The 17,474-nt window shown below is 39.8% G+C and overlaps 1 protein-coding gene across 3 annotated transcripts; it reads right to left on the reverse strand.

Annotated features, from left to right (window-relative positions):
* Window positions 1–833: 833 nt before the first annotated feature.
* smpd4 (sphingomyelin phosphodiesterase 4) lies at window positions 834–14,924 on the reverse strand. Of its 3 annotated transcripts, none has more exons than XM_058415386.1 (20): window positions 14,848–14,924; window positions 14,376–14,465; window positions 13,244–13,330; window positions 12,924–13,060; window positions 12,402–12,477; window positions 12,231–12,327; window positions 12,082–12,134; window positions 11,306–11,457; window positions 10,661–10,793; window positions 9,599–9,670; window positions 8,394–8,483; window positions 7,184–7,332; window positions 6,598–6,688; window positions 6,242–6,342; window positions 5,883–6,046; window positions 5,336–5,541; window positions 4,671–4,901; window positions 2,659–2,790; window positions 2,165–2,293; window positions 834–1,688 (listed from the first exon to the last, which is right to left on the reverse strand). In XM_058415386.1, exons 2-20 carry the CDS (start codon window positions 14,415–14,417, stop codon window positions 1,368–1,370), a joined length of 2,463 nt encoding a protein of 820 aa, XP_058271369.1. In that variant the 5' UTR covers window positions 14,418–14,465; window positions 14,848–14,924; the 3' UTR covers window positions 834–1,367. The 3 variants fall into 3 exon arrangements, with proteins under 3 accessions (XP_058271369.1, XP_058271370.1, XP_058271371.1); XM_058415387.1 differs by lacking the exon at window positions 14,848–14,924 and adding an exon at window positions 14,742–14,762; XM_058415388.1 differs by lacking the exon at window positions 8,394–8,483.
* Window positions 14,925–17,474: the final 2,550 nt, after the last annotated feature.

Below are 17,474 nucleotides of genomic sequence, written 5' to 3' on the forward strand. Positions count from 1 at the left end.
TTTAATATTTGCGTGTGCTTAAGTGTTAAGTGACGATGTTCCTTAGACTTCACTTGAAGGTTGCTAGTGACTCAGCAATTCAGCCACAGCACGTTCATTCCAGCACCTAGGTGCCAAGTATCCTGACGCATGAATTTCTTTTACGGTAAGGGATGGCGGGTCTAGTCGAGTTGTGCTAGAGAGTGTGGTGTAAAAAGTGCCCTCTTTTATGTGTGGGCAGGTCCATTTTTGGCTTTGTGGTTTTAAATCTGACGCAGCAGCTACAGAAAGTCAGTGAAGGGGATGCAGCAATGGGGGGAGAGAACTTGGAGTGAAAACAAGCCTTACAGCCGCATTCTGGATCAGTTGCAAGGGCTGAACAGGTACCCCTTGCTGCACAATCAAAAATTTAGGGAAGGTGAAATGGACATAGACATGGAGCAGCTCTTCACACCTGGATAGAAACAAGTAAAAAGTCCAGAGGGTATAAACAACTCTGTGTGTTTCAGGCTGGATAATTGTCCAGCATTCTCCCTGATCACAAGGGAAGATCTGCCAGGAACAAGCAGCAATAATCAATATGGCAATAGAAATATGGGACAGATTTCTGTCCAGAACTACACCAAGGTTGCAGTAGATTTACAAGTAAAATGCAATACTCAGCAGGGTGCTTAAATGCCTGATTCTTGAGGCCTGCATAATTTGCTGACGCCCTAAAGCAGGCACAGTGAGTTCTGCTGAATAATCAGCCCACAGACAGTGCAGAGGCTGTGCAGAGCAATTTATATCAAACATCCAGTCAGTGTGCAGTTGAATGAATTAAAAGACTCTACAATCATTAACAAAAAGATAAAGATTTTTATTAAAATCAACACTTTCATTTTGCCTCCAAATGTGTTTGTGTGTAGTATTACTCAAAAACTGTGATTGTTTAGGAGTATGTTTATGTTATTGTTCAAGCTTAGTCACTCTGTAACATTTTAATGTAATGGTACAAAATGGCTGCCATACCGATCAAGCATCTGGTAGTATATGGACCATAAAGTGTCCACAAATGTCCCTTCACACCAAATGCTATTACGATAATGTAGCTTACAACTAGGAGCATCTTTCTTTATCATTGTTTATCATGGCACATGGTCAAAAATCATCATACATCTTTAGCATTGCAGACCCAAAGAAGCAAACCTCAGACATTACAAACCTGGTCCTAGCTGACTGGAGGCATTTGGCATAAAGAGGACAATATGGACATTGTGGGCTGAACTGTAGTAAAACTTAAATACTTGTGCAAGGCATCACACGGTCCGTGTTCAATCTCACACTAGTCACGTTTAAATCTGAACTAAGAGAGTATTTTCATAAATAGAAAGCCTCAATTTGGTGAGTCAGTGAGTTTTGAGTTTGTTAGAGAGTAAAAGCAGAAGCAGTTCATACACAAGGCTGATGAGGAGGATGATCGCAGTGCTGGACAGCAGGCCGAATGAGAACAAAGCGAACAAGAGGTAGAGCAGCAGCACAGTGAGCATCGTACGATAGCTGGCTAGTGCTCGCAGACTGAGTCGTGGCTGCCGAACTCGCCCTCTCGTCTGACGCAAAGCTGGACTCCTCCATCGCTGATCAGACGCTGGTGATGCGCTCAGGTAGTGTCGACTCACGCAGCCCAGGAAGTCTTGCCGTGAACACAGCGCCTCCATGTGGCCTCCCAACTACAGGTCAAATGACAAGTCAAGTAATCTTTATTTCTAAAACATTTAAAAAGAAACCAAGAGTGCTGTGCAGTAACAAATTAGTATACAATTAAGACAATAGAATAATATAAAAAAAATTAAGAAATCAGATAGGTTAAATCAAACAATAGAGAGAAACAGCAGACCATAAGTTAAAAGACAGCAAATGATGTAAAATCAAGTTAAATATCAGGATACTGTGGTCATGATTACATTTACTTTAGAAAGTGATACATTATCTTAAGTGCTTGGATCATGAAGCTGCTGGTAATGCATGCACACTGTAGCATTATACACTCATTTATATTCACATGCATTTCAATACCTCATGTTCTTGTTTACTATGTGTTTTTGATTGTAAATTTTACTGAAATCTGACATCTGGAGCGAAATATTACAGACATGCATCAGTTCAGTTAATGCAAAAGTTCATTTTTACCATTAAAAATACATACCCGCTCATTGAGGAAAGAGGAGAGCTGGTACAACATTCGCACCAGGAACGCGTTTTCGTAGCTCCTTATTGGCTGAAGTTCTGGATCTCCCTGATATTCGATCTCAAATCGGCGAAGGCCATTGATGATCTGAGACAAGAGTTAATAAATCGAATAGTTTTCTAACATACCTACATAATAACAACATGAATTATATAGAAACTAACTTAGCACAAAGGTTCTGTACCAATGAATGATCCTACAAAAAGATTTTTCAGCCAATAGTAGGCCAAAATAAAGTTAGACACTGTTTTGATATGTAGCTCTGACCCCTAATCAGTTTTTTTTTAAAAATTGGGCCAAACCGATACAATCAGAAATAGATGAGTTAACCCTAAAACTTTAATTTTAACATATAGGTTCAGACAACAATATAAACACTTTAACCTATTTAAAGTGATAGTAAATACATTTCTATACTTTCCAATATATAGACAGAAACTGTAAATCTTTACCTGCATCCTACCCAGATCTGTGAGAACGGGACCGTTGTCACTCGGGATGCAATCAGGCAGCTGTTTCGACTCACTGTCATCAACTGTAGATGTCATATTCACCATCAGCTGAGCCAGCTGCCCCGAATTCAGCTAAAGAGACACAGTGGAGAGTGAAATCTAACTGGAAATGAAAATCAAGCACTTGTATAAGAGAAACTGGACTACATGGTTTTACTGTAACTTGTTTGTTACTTATGTTCTGGGAAGTAAACCACGGCATATACACTATATTGCCAAAAGTTTTGGGACGTCTGCCTTTACATGCACATGACCTTTAATGACATCCCATTCTTAATCTATAGGGTTTAATATGGAGTTGGCCCACCCTTTGCAGCTATAACAGCTTCAACTCTTCTAGGAAGGCTTTCCACAAGGTTTAGGAATGTGTTTTTTGACCATTCCTCTAGAAGTGCATTTGTGAGGTCAGGCACTGATGTTGGACGAGAAGGCCTGGCTCACAGTCTCCGCTCTAATTCATCCCAAAGGTGTTCTATTGGGTTGAGGTCAGGACCTTGTGCAGGCCAGTCAAGTTCCTCCACACCAAACTCGCTCATCCATGTCTTTATGGACCTTGCTTTGGGGGGTCTGTGGGGGTTGTTTGATAGGGGTTAGGGTTAGCTCTCTAGTGACCTTTGTTTTTGGTCATTTTAGCGTGGGTTAGCTTGCAGACTTATGCCAAGTTTACACTGCACGATTTTCAAAGCGGTCGGATCATGGTTGTTTTCACACTGCATGACTATCTAGGGTAGCATTCAGTCTCTGCTGTGTTCACACGGGACTATGGATTGGTGACGGGAGCTTTCACACTGCAGGACTTCACAATAGGAAGAATTCGCCAACAACTCTGTCTGGTCCGCAAACTGCGTTTCACGACCGAATGTACACGAGAAGTGAAAGAAATAAAGCAAGATCACACGTGAGATCAGAGTTCTCACGCGAGACTGGAAATGGAACCCTGCAAAAAGTTCGCCATCCAAATGGTCAGTGCGAGGAACAAGGATTGTGTGTTCTGCAGAATTGACCAAATGAATAATTTTGCAATGTGCTGCTGCCAATGTGACTGGTCAAGTAAATATTTCTGCTTTATTTCTGTTTGGTGCTGTTGTAAAACTTATTTATTCTGATATAACTATATTTAAGACATTTTTTCTTCTGATAAAAACCTATAAACTAATATTGTGCTCCAACCGAACTGCCCGCTGCCATGTATCTCGCTCTCTCATTGGCTGTTGTAGGTCATCAGTGATTCTCTCACTGCGCGACTGTCACTCACGGGCACGAGCTCCGATTTGCCTTTGATTTTGGCATCTGTTGGCGATTTCGCAAAACCTGTCGGCGAGTGAAAATAGAGCTAAAATCATGCAGTGTGAACTCGGCATTACTGATGTATGGAAAAACCCGTGACCGAGTCAAATGCGGGAGTGGGTCGCGGGCGGAAGTTTTTTTTAAACAAAATACATATAATTTTAAGTTATACATATAAAAATATACGTTTATTGTTTCTTTGTAGCCCGGTACCAAATGATCCACGGCCCAGCCCGGTGGTTGGGGACCCCTGCTCTAGAGAACATGTCTCCAGTGGCGGCATTATGGTTTGCATAGCATTTGGTGATGTAAGGCTTGGATGCAGCTTGTCGCCCATGAAAACCCATTCCATGAAGCTCTCCACGCACTGTTCTTGAGCTAATCTGAAGGTCACATGAAGTTTGGAGATCTGTAGCTATTGACTCTGCAGAAAGTTTGCGACTTCTTTTACTGTGTGACTCCAGGTGCTTGATTGGACCACCTGAAGTCAATGATTTGGAGGGGCATCCCCAAACCTTTGGCAATATAGTGTACCTATATCTATACATCTCTCTCTAGTATATATGCACATACAACATGGATAGCAGTGAAAATTTTTTGAGAAGCACCAAGTAAAAATTTCAGAAAAGCACATTCAGGAATGTTTTAGAACTTTGCAAACTGACCCGAAATATGAGACACAGGTAATCCAGGGCCTTGTCCAGAAATTCATGAGTCTTTTTCACACACTCTCCCATCTCATCAGCCTCTGCTCCATTAAAAGTGTAGTTAGGATCTGAGAAGCCCACGCTGAACCACGACAGGAATGAGCTGTTCGCTGCCACTTCGGCAGACTGATCCGAGATCCGCTTTGCCGTCTGTCTTGCCTGAGCGATGATCTGCACCAGCTTCAACACCTGCATGTTATCCAGACACAGAATATTATGGTGGGAATACATTTGCACATTATAAATTCTGCTTATAAATATTATAAATCTTAAGCTATATTTTAGCACCTAGGAATTGTTCAATTCCTAAATCTGACTGGGTAGATAGTGTTGATTCATTTTCCATTACAGAAATTATTAATATGGTGATGTTTATGGTGAAGAAACACTTATTATATTTGTAAATTTCCATTTCCATTCATACAGGGATACGGCTGAATTATTACATTCATGTTTCTATTGATGTGTAAAAAATATTAAGCAGATGGCAACATTCGGCTAAAAGAAAACAATGATGGCATAGATTTTAGAACCTGCTTGTTGCATTGTCACGCGCTATCCGTGTATTACTGATGCGAGGAACATAAACAGTGAAGTGTAATTATAAGCAGTGTTATTCTCACCACTCCACGCAGCTCACTGCCGAACATCTGCTTGTACTGGCAGTCCTGTCCTTCCAGACTGTACACATGACTCTTGACTTTAAAAACTGCGTCTGTCCCTGCAGGCTGTCGGGAGGACAGGAAGCTGCCGCCATGTGCAGGAGAGAGGAAGACACGTGCCTGCCGGTGGTGGAGGACGTGCTCAGGTTCGAGGAATAGCTGTTCTCCTGAATGCAAGACAGGCAGTATTTGTACAAAGCTTTCACAATCAGAATATCTGTGTGTGCTTTTGGTGCATGAATGAGTTATGATAAGCAATACTTGGATGCAAAAGTAACTTGAATGAGGTTTCATAAACAACACAAGCTTTCTGTAATAAATATTCAAATACAATAAATCATCATCAGATTAATTCTTATCTCCACGCCCAGTGTAGTAACACCTAACTATATTCCAATAAAGAAAATATTGAAATATTTATGTACAGTATGCTCAATTTGTGCATGCTCACATTTTTTCTGTCCACAGTGTTCTTATAATGTGCTGTAAACAGAATCTGGATGCTTACCTTTTTGTATCATCTCTGCTAGGTTTGGTTGTGCAAAGACTTTGGCAACCCTGAATATCATCAGTGCATTTTTGGCATTGACGAGGTCTGTACGTAAAGCCCGATTAAGGAAACCCTGGAAGAGCTTTGTGTACATCAGGAGATTCTCCTGTACAAAGGAAGCCCTGTGAAAATAAAGCCTGATTATGCCAAAGACAAGTGACTTACTTTTATTCTATATGATGTCTGTATTGTCTCGAAAACAGCACTTGGATGCCCCCTACAGCTGTATAACATGTAGGTAGAGATTACATTTACCTACATCCATGCACATTAACATGACAACTAAATGTGGATGTTATTTTCCATGTAGAAATTACCACTTATCAGGTACTGATCTGTTCTGAGCCTCTGCCTTTGGATTGTTTGTCTCTCCTGTGTACCTCCAGGGCTGGATATAACTCAACCATGTTTCTAACACCTGAAAAACATAGAGCAAAGTGATCTTAGAAACTGTAATCAGACATACATTATTATGAGTAAATGTAAATTATATGCTGAATATAGCAGTACAATTACGGGGCTAATGTTGCTAACAAGTAACGGTGTGAAACATCACACACTCTACTCAAACCCTAATTTGTCTCAGTAGCACTGCTGCCATGTAAAATGGAGGAAAATAAATTAACAGATGTACTGTAAAACACTTCATTAAAATATAAGGGCAAATGCATACCGCTCTGAATGACGCGTCCAGAGGCCAGTGACCAAAACAGTGCTGCAAGAAGACATAAAGCTTCTGCTGAACAAACCTCTGCACCACTACCCTGTGGAAAGAAGAAAGCAGAGGAAGATGAAGGAGCAGTGAAGGAAACAGTAAAGGATCATCACTGCAGCAGCCAGGGTGTTCAAGTAAAGCTCATAACTGAGAATTTCCAACCTTTGCTTAAGAAAAACAAAAGAATTGCCCCTAAATATTGTGCCCCCAACCCAGTTCAACATTATGTCAATATGGCTGCCTACACCATTAACAGTTTACATTGCCCTACTTTCAAATAAAATAATAGCAGCATTTGCTTTTGATCAATCAACACACATTAATTGGTTGAATCTATAACACTGACTGTACAGTTTACTAGGATGAGAATGTTACATTTATTTCCAGCCTGGAACATGTTTGGGTCTCTTAGTTCCAGTGAAGGGAAGATATGGGTGTGATGGTCAGGTGTCAGTTGTCCACATAGTACATGTTAGTAATGAATATTTGCTGTGTGCTTTGGGGAGGTGTTGCTGAGTTTGTGGAAGCTGCTTGTGAAATTCACCTCTTGAACTCCTCAAGTGGGCTGGCATGCGAGTGTGTGGAGGGGGAGGACATGGCCTGCTCCTGCTTCAGACTGTTGGAGAAAGCATGCAGGTGTTTGACAAGCAGACGCACCACCAGGACATGTTCCTCTGTAGGGCTGAAGGGTTCCTAAGGTGGTACCACCAGACACACACACACACACAGTAATATAGACACTTAATTCTGTATCATCAACACACTCACTTGCACTACAACAGTAAAATAAAATACTACTATAGATTTCTTTACTAGGAGACAAAATATTGTTTTAGGCATTAGAAAACCCAAAAAAAAAAAAGAAAAAAAAGTTGTTTGTACATACGGTCAGAAAAAGCACTTAACACACAGCAAACACACAAGACATGTTAAAACCCACAACGTTTAAAATATAATACGCATGCTCTTTAAAGAGAGAAATGAGCTTCCAGAAAAGTTTTGTAGTTTTCTTCATTGTGACACCTTGGTTATGATTTCCTACTTCACATGTCTATACAGCAACCATAGGCCAATAAACCTGAACTGCTCCATATGGACTAATAGAACACTACCCCACAGACCTCTGCCAGGACCCCTGAGCTATCTGCACACTTAAGAGGTTTTCCACTGCACATCACAAAACAAGCACCAGTCCAAAGTAGGAGCTGCACAATATAACTCTGGTTATATCTTATAACATGTCTTCTCATGTTGCCTGCAATTGAATTACTTATAATGAAGAATTTTTTGTAGTGTAGAAACCTTTTATTAATATGCCACATTACTCATTTTTGGTAAAATCAAGAAGCTGGCTGAAAGCTTCAAGCTTCTTTCAGTCCATCACTTACAATACTTTCATTTTCACCGACAGGAGCATTTGTGCTGATATGGAAAGAATGTCTTGCCGTGACGCATACATGCTAATCATAACAACGCACTTGCCAGTGAATAACTAGCCTATCTTACTACCTAGAACTGATTCATAATCATCAGTTAAGCAGATGACAAAGGTTTAATTATAGCATATCATTTTGCCTTCACTGTAGTTTTAACGTAAAAACGTTTTGGTTGAGAGGGGGGAAATAAACGGCTAGTAGGTAGTATTTAGTAACATGATAGCCCATGGTAGCACTTCGCTGGTACGGGAGGATAGTGCAGTGGAAACATTCCCTTAGGTTTACCTCCAGGAAGCCCGAATGAAAAGGTAAAAGTACTTGGTATGTGTGGAGGGTCCCAGAGCCTGGTGGGGCCGGGGGCTGGCACAGCATGCTGGACATATTGAGGCGGTACTGCAGCAACGCCAGCTGAAGGACCCATCATAAAGTGGGGAGAAGGAACACACAACGGAGGAGAGGAGGGGGGAAAAAAAGGTGAGAGGAAACGAGGAGGAAGGTGAAAATGACAATAGAAAGGAAAAAGGAAAAGAGTGCAATCCAAGAAAGGAAATAATAGTAAAGTGTTGGACAAAGTAAGAACCGAAATGAGAATGAACAAAAATGGAAAAGAAAGAACAGAAGAAAACAAAACAATATTGACCACAATGCTATGAAAATTAGCAAGATGCAGATTCCCTTCTCACATATCAATATCAGCAAGTTTATAGACATTTTATTTACTGAGGGCTGCACATTTGGCAGCTTATGAAAACAAACCCAAAACCAGTAGGTGTCTAATAATAATAATAATAATAATGGCCTATAATAACAGAAAGGAAAAGGTGACACTGCATCTTGATTTTTTTTTTGTAAACAGATGATAATGAAGGCAGATGCCACTTTAAATGTCTTATATAAAAAAAAGCATTCATCCAAAGCACTTTCAAGTAAACTGGTGATTACCTTTAAATCTGTGATATGTAGTAAAGTAAAATGCATATGAAGGTGTAGAGTGCTTTGGGCTGACTGGAGGCATGCTAACATTTGGTAAAACTCTGATTTTAACAGCAGACCTACACCATGCTATAACCACACCACAGCAGCTCAGAATCCAGAGAGGCAAAAAAGCTTACAGCCAAAAGACAAAGCAGATTCTAAAGATATCATGCTTGAAGAAAACAAAACAAAAATAAAAAAAAATAAAGATGTCATACTCCCAGAACCACATGCTAGAGAGCTAAATATGTGATCTGAAGCATGGCCCTACCCATTTTAAAAGAATCTGACTGATCTACAAGTAAAGCAAAAGACAAAAAAATTTGAAAGTAATTCTAAAATGCTCCTCTAAAATCTAGTCACCCAGAGATTAGCAAAATAGGCCAACAGCAGACTGCAGTGTAGTAAACAGCACGCTGTTTGTGACAGACTCGTGCAGCGACCCCCATCCCCTCATATGAAGCACGGCTGCAGGGTGGAAGTGCTCAGCTGGTCAGCCATGCGGTGGAGAAAGAATGGTGAAGAGGAGATCCATGCTACAGCCTTACCTTCACCTGAGGAGACTGCAGCTTCTGGTACATCTCCAGAGAGTAGTGATGGAGCCACATCTCTACAAACACCTGCACAACCAAACAGGAACATAACCCATATTAGGATTTCCAGTGAAGTACCAACAATTATTAGACCACTGTCTAACAACAAATAATAACATTATAGCTTTGGCTTCAATAAGTAATTCAACATGACAGCGGCAGGTAGCTGTGACACCTCAACGCTTCAAAGTGTATGGATTGAGCCTTTGAATGTTCTCCCCGTGTCCATGTTGGTTTCTTCAAGATTCTCCTCCTTTCTACCTCCCAAAACAATTTTAGGGTGGACTGGCTAAAATGGAATGACATCCCATTTAGTGCCACATGCCCAGTGTTCTCAGGACAGGCACAGAACCTATGGCAAACCCACACCACTATTAGTGCAATGACTTATAAGCACAGACCCAGCATTCCAGTTCATCCCAATGGGGTTGAGGTCAGGGCTCTCTGCAGGGTATTCGAGTCGTTCCACTACAACATTTTCCAAACCATGTTTACATGGAGCTCACTTGGTGCACAGGGCCAATGTCATGTTGCAACCTCTTAGTACCAGTGTAAGGGAAACTGTAATACTACAGCATATAAAGACTTTTCGTGCTTACAACTTTGTGGGAACAGTTTGGGAAAGACACACATGTGGGTTCGATGTTCGATAATTATACTAATTATATGTCTGGCCATAAAGTGGATGGTGCTGTTTATATCAGCAAAACTCTAAACCTATTAGTTCTTAATTTTTGACCACATATAATACCCACTAATTACAGTTATTGAAATTTTAGTGACTATTTTCCTAATGAGAAATCAATATAAATTTCATTAAAACCCTGTGATCATTTTGACACCCAAGAAGTAAGGAAGCAAATTTTGGAAACTAAACATGTCACAGCTGATCAACTACACTGTGTACTTGAAGCAAAACTGATGTTAACTGAATTTAACACGAACCGCTTGACTGAACCCCTCTCACTCTAAATCAATGAGTGTTAGAGTTTTGTCTGATGCATGTGAGATTTTCACCTGTAGGAGTGTTTCAGATCTCCAGATCTCCTGAGCAGCAGGGTCAGCGTTGACTGAGGGCTGGTGGGATATGTGTCGCTTTAGCAGGCTGCTGCTGTGGACGCCATAGCCAACATAAGGCACACTGGGAGATCTGGGGCAGAGAGAAATCCAAGGTTTGCTGATTTTTTTATTTTTATTTTTACTGTTAAATAGCCAGTAGCACGGAACTAATATTTCAAAGAATCCTTCTTCTTGCAGTCTGTTCATTTGTAAAACCAGATACCTAAGACTCAGTCTAGGAAACACGAGAGATCCATTTAAGGTCACCAAGAAGGAGTTTTTCCATGAATACTGCATATCCAGGGGTTTTGAAACCTCCTGGAGACTGCTGCTTACATATTAACCATATAGTTTGTTATTTATTTGTCATAATTAATTACATATTACTGCAGATTGAACACAGTGAGACACATGAAAAACATTTACAGTACAAAAAATGACTGGACTGTATTATACATTATTGTGCTCCAGTGTTCTACTATATATTACTTATCACTAGTTCCAGCATGGTTATATGCTTATTTATACATATTATTAAAATTAAATGCAATATAAAGCTATATAATGGTATAAAGAACAAAAGATATCTTGAAAGCAAAATACCGTGGAGCCGGAGAGGCTACAGAGCCCCTGGGATCAGAGAAAGGAGGTGGAGGCACATTTCCCTCTGTGGGCAGGAAGTGCTTAAGGTAGGCATCAACAAGCACAAAGTAAGCACTGTCTGAACAGCTGCCATGTTGCCCAGGAGGATAGTTCTGCAAATGTTATTGAAGAAAAGAACAAAAAAAAGAACAAAAAAAAAAATCTGGGTTTAAACTAGCAAGCAACAAAATTAATGGTAACTTTTACCATCGTAAAAGGCAAAACAAATCAATTAAAAATAAATAAACAAATAAATATATTTTAAAAAATGCCCACCATGTGACGTGGTGGTGGTGTGTGCTGAATGTTGATGAAACCAAAGTAGATGTTTTGGGCATAATTTTATTTAATTAGATACGTTTGATGCAAAAACAAGGCATCTTATAACCCAAAGAACACCACACCCACAGTAAAGCAAGATGGGGCTGCATCTCTTCAGCTGGAACTGGGGCTATATTCAAGTTTGAGAGAATCATTGGGAGCTCTATAAACCATATGTACCAAAAAGTACATTAATAAGGTTTTTTCTTTTCTATCGTTAACATATTGCCATTTGTTTTTCACTTGAATTTTGTCTTCACAATGCCCATAGAATTAACCATACTCACTGTTCCTTTACAAATTTCTCAGAAAAATGGAAAACAGCTTCACTAAACATGCCCCCATTGGTTTACAACAGATTATCTGATATACTCTTCAGGGAACATTTCTCACTCAAAGAAGCTAGATAAGCATACCTTTGGTGCAATGAGACTGGAAGCAAAGTTGAACATGTAGTATTCAAACGGATCTGGGAAAGATTAAGGAAAAAAGATAGCGTATGGGAATCAGACAGAATGATGGAGTAGACTAAAAAACATGAAATATTTTAGCTTTAGAGACATACTGAAGGTGATGAGGCCCGACATGGGGAACTGTAGCTTATTGTGAAAAAGGGGGCAGTCTGGCAGAACTCCTTCATGAATGGACGCCTTCACAGGACCCTGAATAGAACACAGTGTCAGCAAATAGACTACTGGTCTCATATCAAGACATCTGAAATGTGTGTTAGACTTACTGGCAAATAACTAATGGGGATGTCATATTTGTAGTCTTCTTCTTGTAGCTTGTACACCAACTTCATCATGGGGCCACTGTAGGGAAAACATTACATCAACACACCATGAAAGATGTATACACAGCAGTCCAAATGAAATCATTAAGTGAGAATTTTTACATGTGAATGGTATGCAGGTTAAGTTCAAGTATACATCAAAACCTTAACATTTAGAACTGAATACTGAAAAGACTTCTGAGGCTGAAATTAGTCAGTTTTATAAGCTGTAGGCATCATAGGAAGTAAGTCATAATCATGATAATCTCAGGACTATATGCAAAAAACATGTCTAATACACTATAGTGCCATAACAATGTGGATATCTAACTTTACCCCTACCCCTAATATCTAACTTTACTGCACACCTTTTGGGATGAACTGGAATTCCACCTTTACTGAACTGGGTCTCCCCACCCAACATCATTGTCTGACCTCACTAATGTATCTAAACACCAAGACACAACAAAAAACAGGCAAACTAACCATGGATCAAGAAAGTCCAGAACGATGTTATATTCATTCATGCGAGCATGCAGAAATCGCAGGTTCCAGCCCACAATGACCCCATCCAGACTGCCAAAGATTCCCTCAACCAGCCAGGGGAAGACCAGGTGAAGCTCCTGATTGGAGGAGAGTCAAGTCACATATTGAAATACCTGTCATTTTTCCCTATTGCTCATATACATTAAGCCCTATTTCAAATGTTAAGAATTACAAATTCCACAACCCACCTCAACCCAGAGCTTATTTATATTTTTCCCAGTGTATATTATTCCTACCGTAATGACAGTAGAGTGCTGTACCTTAGCAGGATAGTCGTCTATCACCTTCACCAGCTCCTGACACTGATGAAGTAGTGGCTTAGTGCTCCAGTCTGCTTTAAGATTTGCCTGTTCCAAATAAAGCAGAATTAGAATCAGCTTTAGTGGCCATGTGTCCTCACACGTATGAGTGATTTGGTGTGTGAATACTGGGACAGGATAAAGCAGTGATCGGTTATGAGGATGTCATAAGTGAGAGCTAGAATCTAAAATATTTACCAATAGCTGAATAATGAAAATATTAGTGTTAAACAATGCAGTACATCAAAGTCTCAAAATCGCTGATGATTCCTCTCTCTTTTTTTGAAGAGCTTAAATTTCATAATGCCCAACTGATTGACAGCTTAGTGGCTAAGATGTTGGACTACCGATCATAAGGTTGTGAGCTCAAATCCCAGGTCCACCAAGCTGTCACTGCTGGGTGCTTGAACAAGGCCCTTAACCCTCAATTGCTCAGTACAAAAATGTGATAAAATGTAAGTCACTCTGGAAAAGGCCATCTGCCAAACGCCAGAAATGTAAATGTGTTCTATAAACGACAGAAAAGTTAAAACACATAAACCCACAACTGTTGTTTTTTTTTGTAATTTGACTTTTATAGGACAAGTGCACATCTAGCCTATTTATTTTCAAAGGGACTTGGGGAGACATTAAAAGATGACTTCTTATGCCCTTCATTATCACTGTTTAAACCTATTAGCTCTAATGCAGATCATATGTAGCGGACGTTTCACTCTATGTAATCCTGTTGACGGTCACTGACAGGTCGCATGAATGTACATACAGCTGTGCTAGAAAGAAATCAGCCCCAGCTCACTTCTCGAGGCTGAGATGATGTGGAGACCAAAAATAAAACTTGCTACGGATGCAATTTACCTTTGAAAAAGAAGACCCAAGTTATATTAACTACTATGAAACGTGTGTAAAGATTAAGACTTGTTTTGTTAACCCTATATATGCTGCATAAAGCTTAAAGCTGAAGCCTGCAGGACAGCTGCCTGTCTGTCAAACCTGCCTGTTAATAATGCAAACTTGCAAATATAAAGCCAAAAGTTGTCTGCATCCATAGAGAACCCTAAGTGTGTTGATGACATGTACTTTGAGATCTTCTTACCAGCAGATAACTGGGCTGTTGTATGGCAGCAGGAGCAGCCATCACTGTTCACGCGGATGAAGGCGCTCGTGCCAGCGTCCTCAGTTGAACCTAATCCGAATGGCACAAGTTTCATTAGCCAGCTAACAAAGTTTCCCACACTAAAGCCAATCCCTACTGCATAAACATAACGAGGTATACATATTCACACAACGTCCTACTCATACTGTTATACTCTTGCAAACGGCATGTCCCTGTAACATCCTTGTAAACTCCATCACTGCTACTTCTACTCGGCATGCTAGTCTTGCTAACTCTATCAGCTAATAAACACACGCACGCATACAGTTACAGTTAGCTAACTTAGCTAACCCCACCGTATCTCACCGTGGTTACCGTCTCCGAATCAAAACGAGCTTATAACTCTTTTTAATACAATAAGCAATGTACAATGTATAAATAAAATATATATATACACGGAAATAATATAGACCTAAGATGAAATTCCAAAATGCCGCGTCCACCTCCGCAGCGGTTTGAAGCTAAGCTTATGACGTCACTTCCATGAAGACCATCAAACTTCCGTTAAACAAAATGAAAAAATATTAGCAATTAATGTTTTTCAATGTTTTACTTGTTTACAATGTTTTTTAATGTTGTGTGTGTTATATTGTTATATGGATTATTATGCGCATATTTGTCTTGCTTTGTTAATTATTTACGCCATTATTGTTTTTAAAAAAAATAATATTGTTTTCTGATTTTTTCCTAATAAATTTTTCTAATAAAAATTTTCAGTCTAATAAATAAATAAATAAATATTTTTTAAAATTAAATCTAAATTTCACAAGAACATAATTAGACCATTAAAGCATTAACTCCTCCTTTTTTTTATTTCCTCTATGTCTTATATGTTGGTTTCTCTTTGTATTGCTTGTTCATTGTTAGTGAATTTAAAACAGATAATCCATTGCATTTAAAAAACCTAAAGAAAACCCCAAAAACATTCCAGTAGCTGGCTTGGCGAAGATAAATTAGCCTTATGTGCTCCTTGTAGAGTGCATTCCCTGACCTCATACACACAGTGTTCCTAAAACAAGCTCAGAATCCACTGCAACCCAGACCAGGGTAAATCACTTACTGTAACTCTTACAGACACACACAGACAGGCAGACACACACACACACACACAAAAAAACCTGTCCTTTTTATTTACATCATCATTCAGGCCAATCTCATTGCAAATCTCATGGATTTAGTACTGAAATCTTCATGCAACTGGATTACGAACTTTCTGATGAGCAGACCCCAGTGACCGCATCTACTCCACACTGTCACGGAGCACAGGAGATCCACAGGGACATGTTCTCACCCGGTACTTCTTGTTCAGTCACCACTGTGTCACCAAGCACAGCTCAGGTATCATTTTCAAGTTCCACGTCCACTTGTATCCCGGTGAAGCTGTTGTGGAAAAAGTCAGGAGTCTCCAGCTCCTTGGTGTGCATCTCACTGATGCCCATATCTGATCCCCTTACACAAAGACAGATGTGAAATCTGCTCGTCAGTGAATCTACTTCCTGTGGAGGCTTAGGAAAATTGGTGTCACTCCAAATAGCTTGATCACCTTAGAATAGAGGTGGGTCCACTACTGTCTGGACTGAGCTGAACTTATCATTTTACAACAAACTCCCAGCCTTACAGAACAACTTTCATATACAAAGTCTAAAGAAGGCTCACAAAAACACCACAACACATGATTCTGCCTTCACATGATGCTGTCACTTTTAAGGGCACTACTTACTACTTTACTGCTGCCAAGGTCTCTCTTGCAATATGCTGATCATATTTATTAAAACTACATGCAGTATAGTACTACATCCAGTTTATTGTATACTTTTTTTTTTAGATCTGCTTTTTACATTCTTTTATGTCTAAAGAAGACTGATCAAACACTAGACATTTATTTTCACTACATTTTGCAACACAATTTATTTTCTGCACTCTTGTTCACATACTGAGACTGTACATACATGTCTACAGTCACACTTCACCTACTTAAATATCAGGAGTGCATATCAGTTTGCCTAATATATTCAGCACTGAGCACTTTATTAGGAATACCTACACATTCCTGCAATAATCTATTCAGAAATCATGTGGCAGCAGTGCAAAGCATACAGCGATCAGTTTCAGTGATTTTGATCGTGCCATGATTGTCGGTACCCGACCGGTTCAAGCTGGTTCCGATAACTACTATGTTGAATTGTGGTGAAAAGAAAACATCTCAGAATGCACAACATGAGGCAGATGAGCTACAAACAGCATAAGATGATCACGTCAGGTTCCACTTCTGCAGTGGGTACAGACTCACCAAAACCGGACAGTTAAAAACATAATCTTGTCTGATGAATCTTTATTTTTTCTGATGGTAGCGTCAGAATTTAGTGCCAGCTTGAATGTGCTCCTGGAAAATCCTGCAGGAACTGCATGATGCAATCATATCGACATGGAGCCGAATCTCAAAGGAATGTTTCCAACATCTTGTGGAGCCATGCCACAAAGAACTCCTGCGAGCATGGTCCGACTCTTTATTAGTATAATGTTTCTTATACAAACAATAATAATAATAAAACAGTGTGAGTGTATATTGAATTTGTACATAACAAATCCCCTTTTTCTTCTTCTCCTTCCCCATTATCTTCTTGATACGCAGAGACCAGGGGCTTCCTGGCCACATGGGTGAGCACGCTCCAAGAGGTCATTATCCTTGACTTAAAAATGCCTTTATCTTGTCTGTCCTCTTTGAACACAAAGATCAGCTCTGTATGGAAAACAAAGAAGTGTGGTATGCCGTTGTCCTGCTCCGCTCCTAAGAGTCACGGCTTTGTCTGTGATCCACCTTCAGCCTCTTCGACTTACGCTTTTGGATGCTCTGCTGTCTGACTACACCAGTCTGGAAGACTCCTATCTAAAGATCTTCTTGTGTTTTTGTGTATATACAATATTCTGTTTTGCACAGCTGTACCTGTACCTGCAGCCTCACAACAAGCATCTCAATGTCCTCTGGCATTATGTGCAAACTTTCACAATCTTTTTTTTTATTTTATTTTTTATTTTGCT

This window comes from Hemibagrus wyckioides, linkage group LG18, assembly GCF_019097595.1.
Source record: "Hemibagrus wyckioides isolate EC202008001 linkage group LG18, SWU_Hwy_1.0, whole genome shotgun sequence".
In the NCBI taxonomy this organism is placed as follows: Eukaryota; Metazoa; Chordata; class Actinopteri; order Siluriformes; family Bagridae; genus Hemibagrus; species Hemibagrus wyckioides.

Coding starts and splice junctions, on each gene's coding strand:
- smpd4 (XM_058415386.1), bottom strand. CDS start 14,417: ATGGCTGCTCCTGCTGCCATACAACAGCCCAGTTATCTGCTG. Junction 13,061..13,243: donor TAGACGACTATCCTGCTAAG/GTACAGCACTCT, acceptor TCCTCCAATCAG/GAGCTTCACCTGGTCTTCCC. Junction 10,794..11,305: donor GTAGCCTCTCCGGCTCCACG/GTATTTTGCTTT, acceptor TCTCTGCCCCAG/ATCTCCCAGTGTGCCTTATG.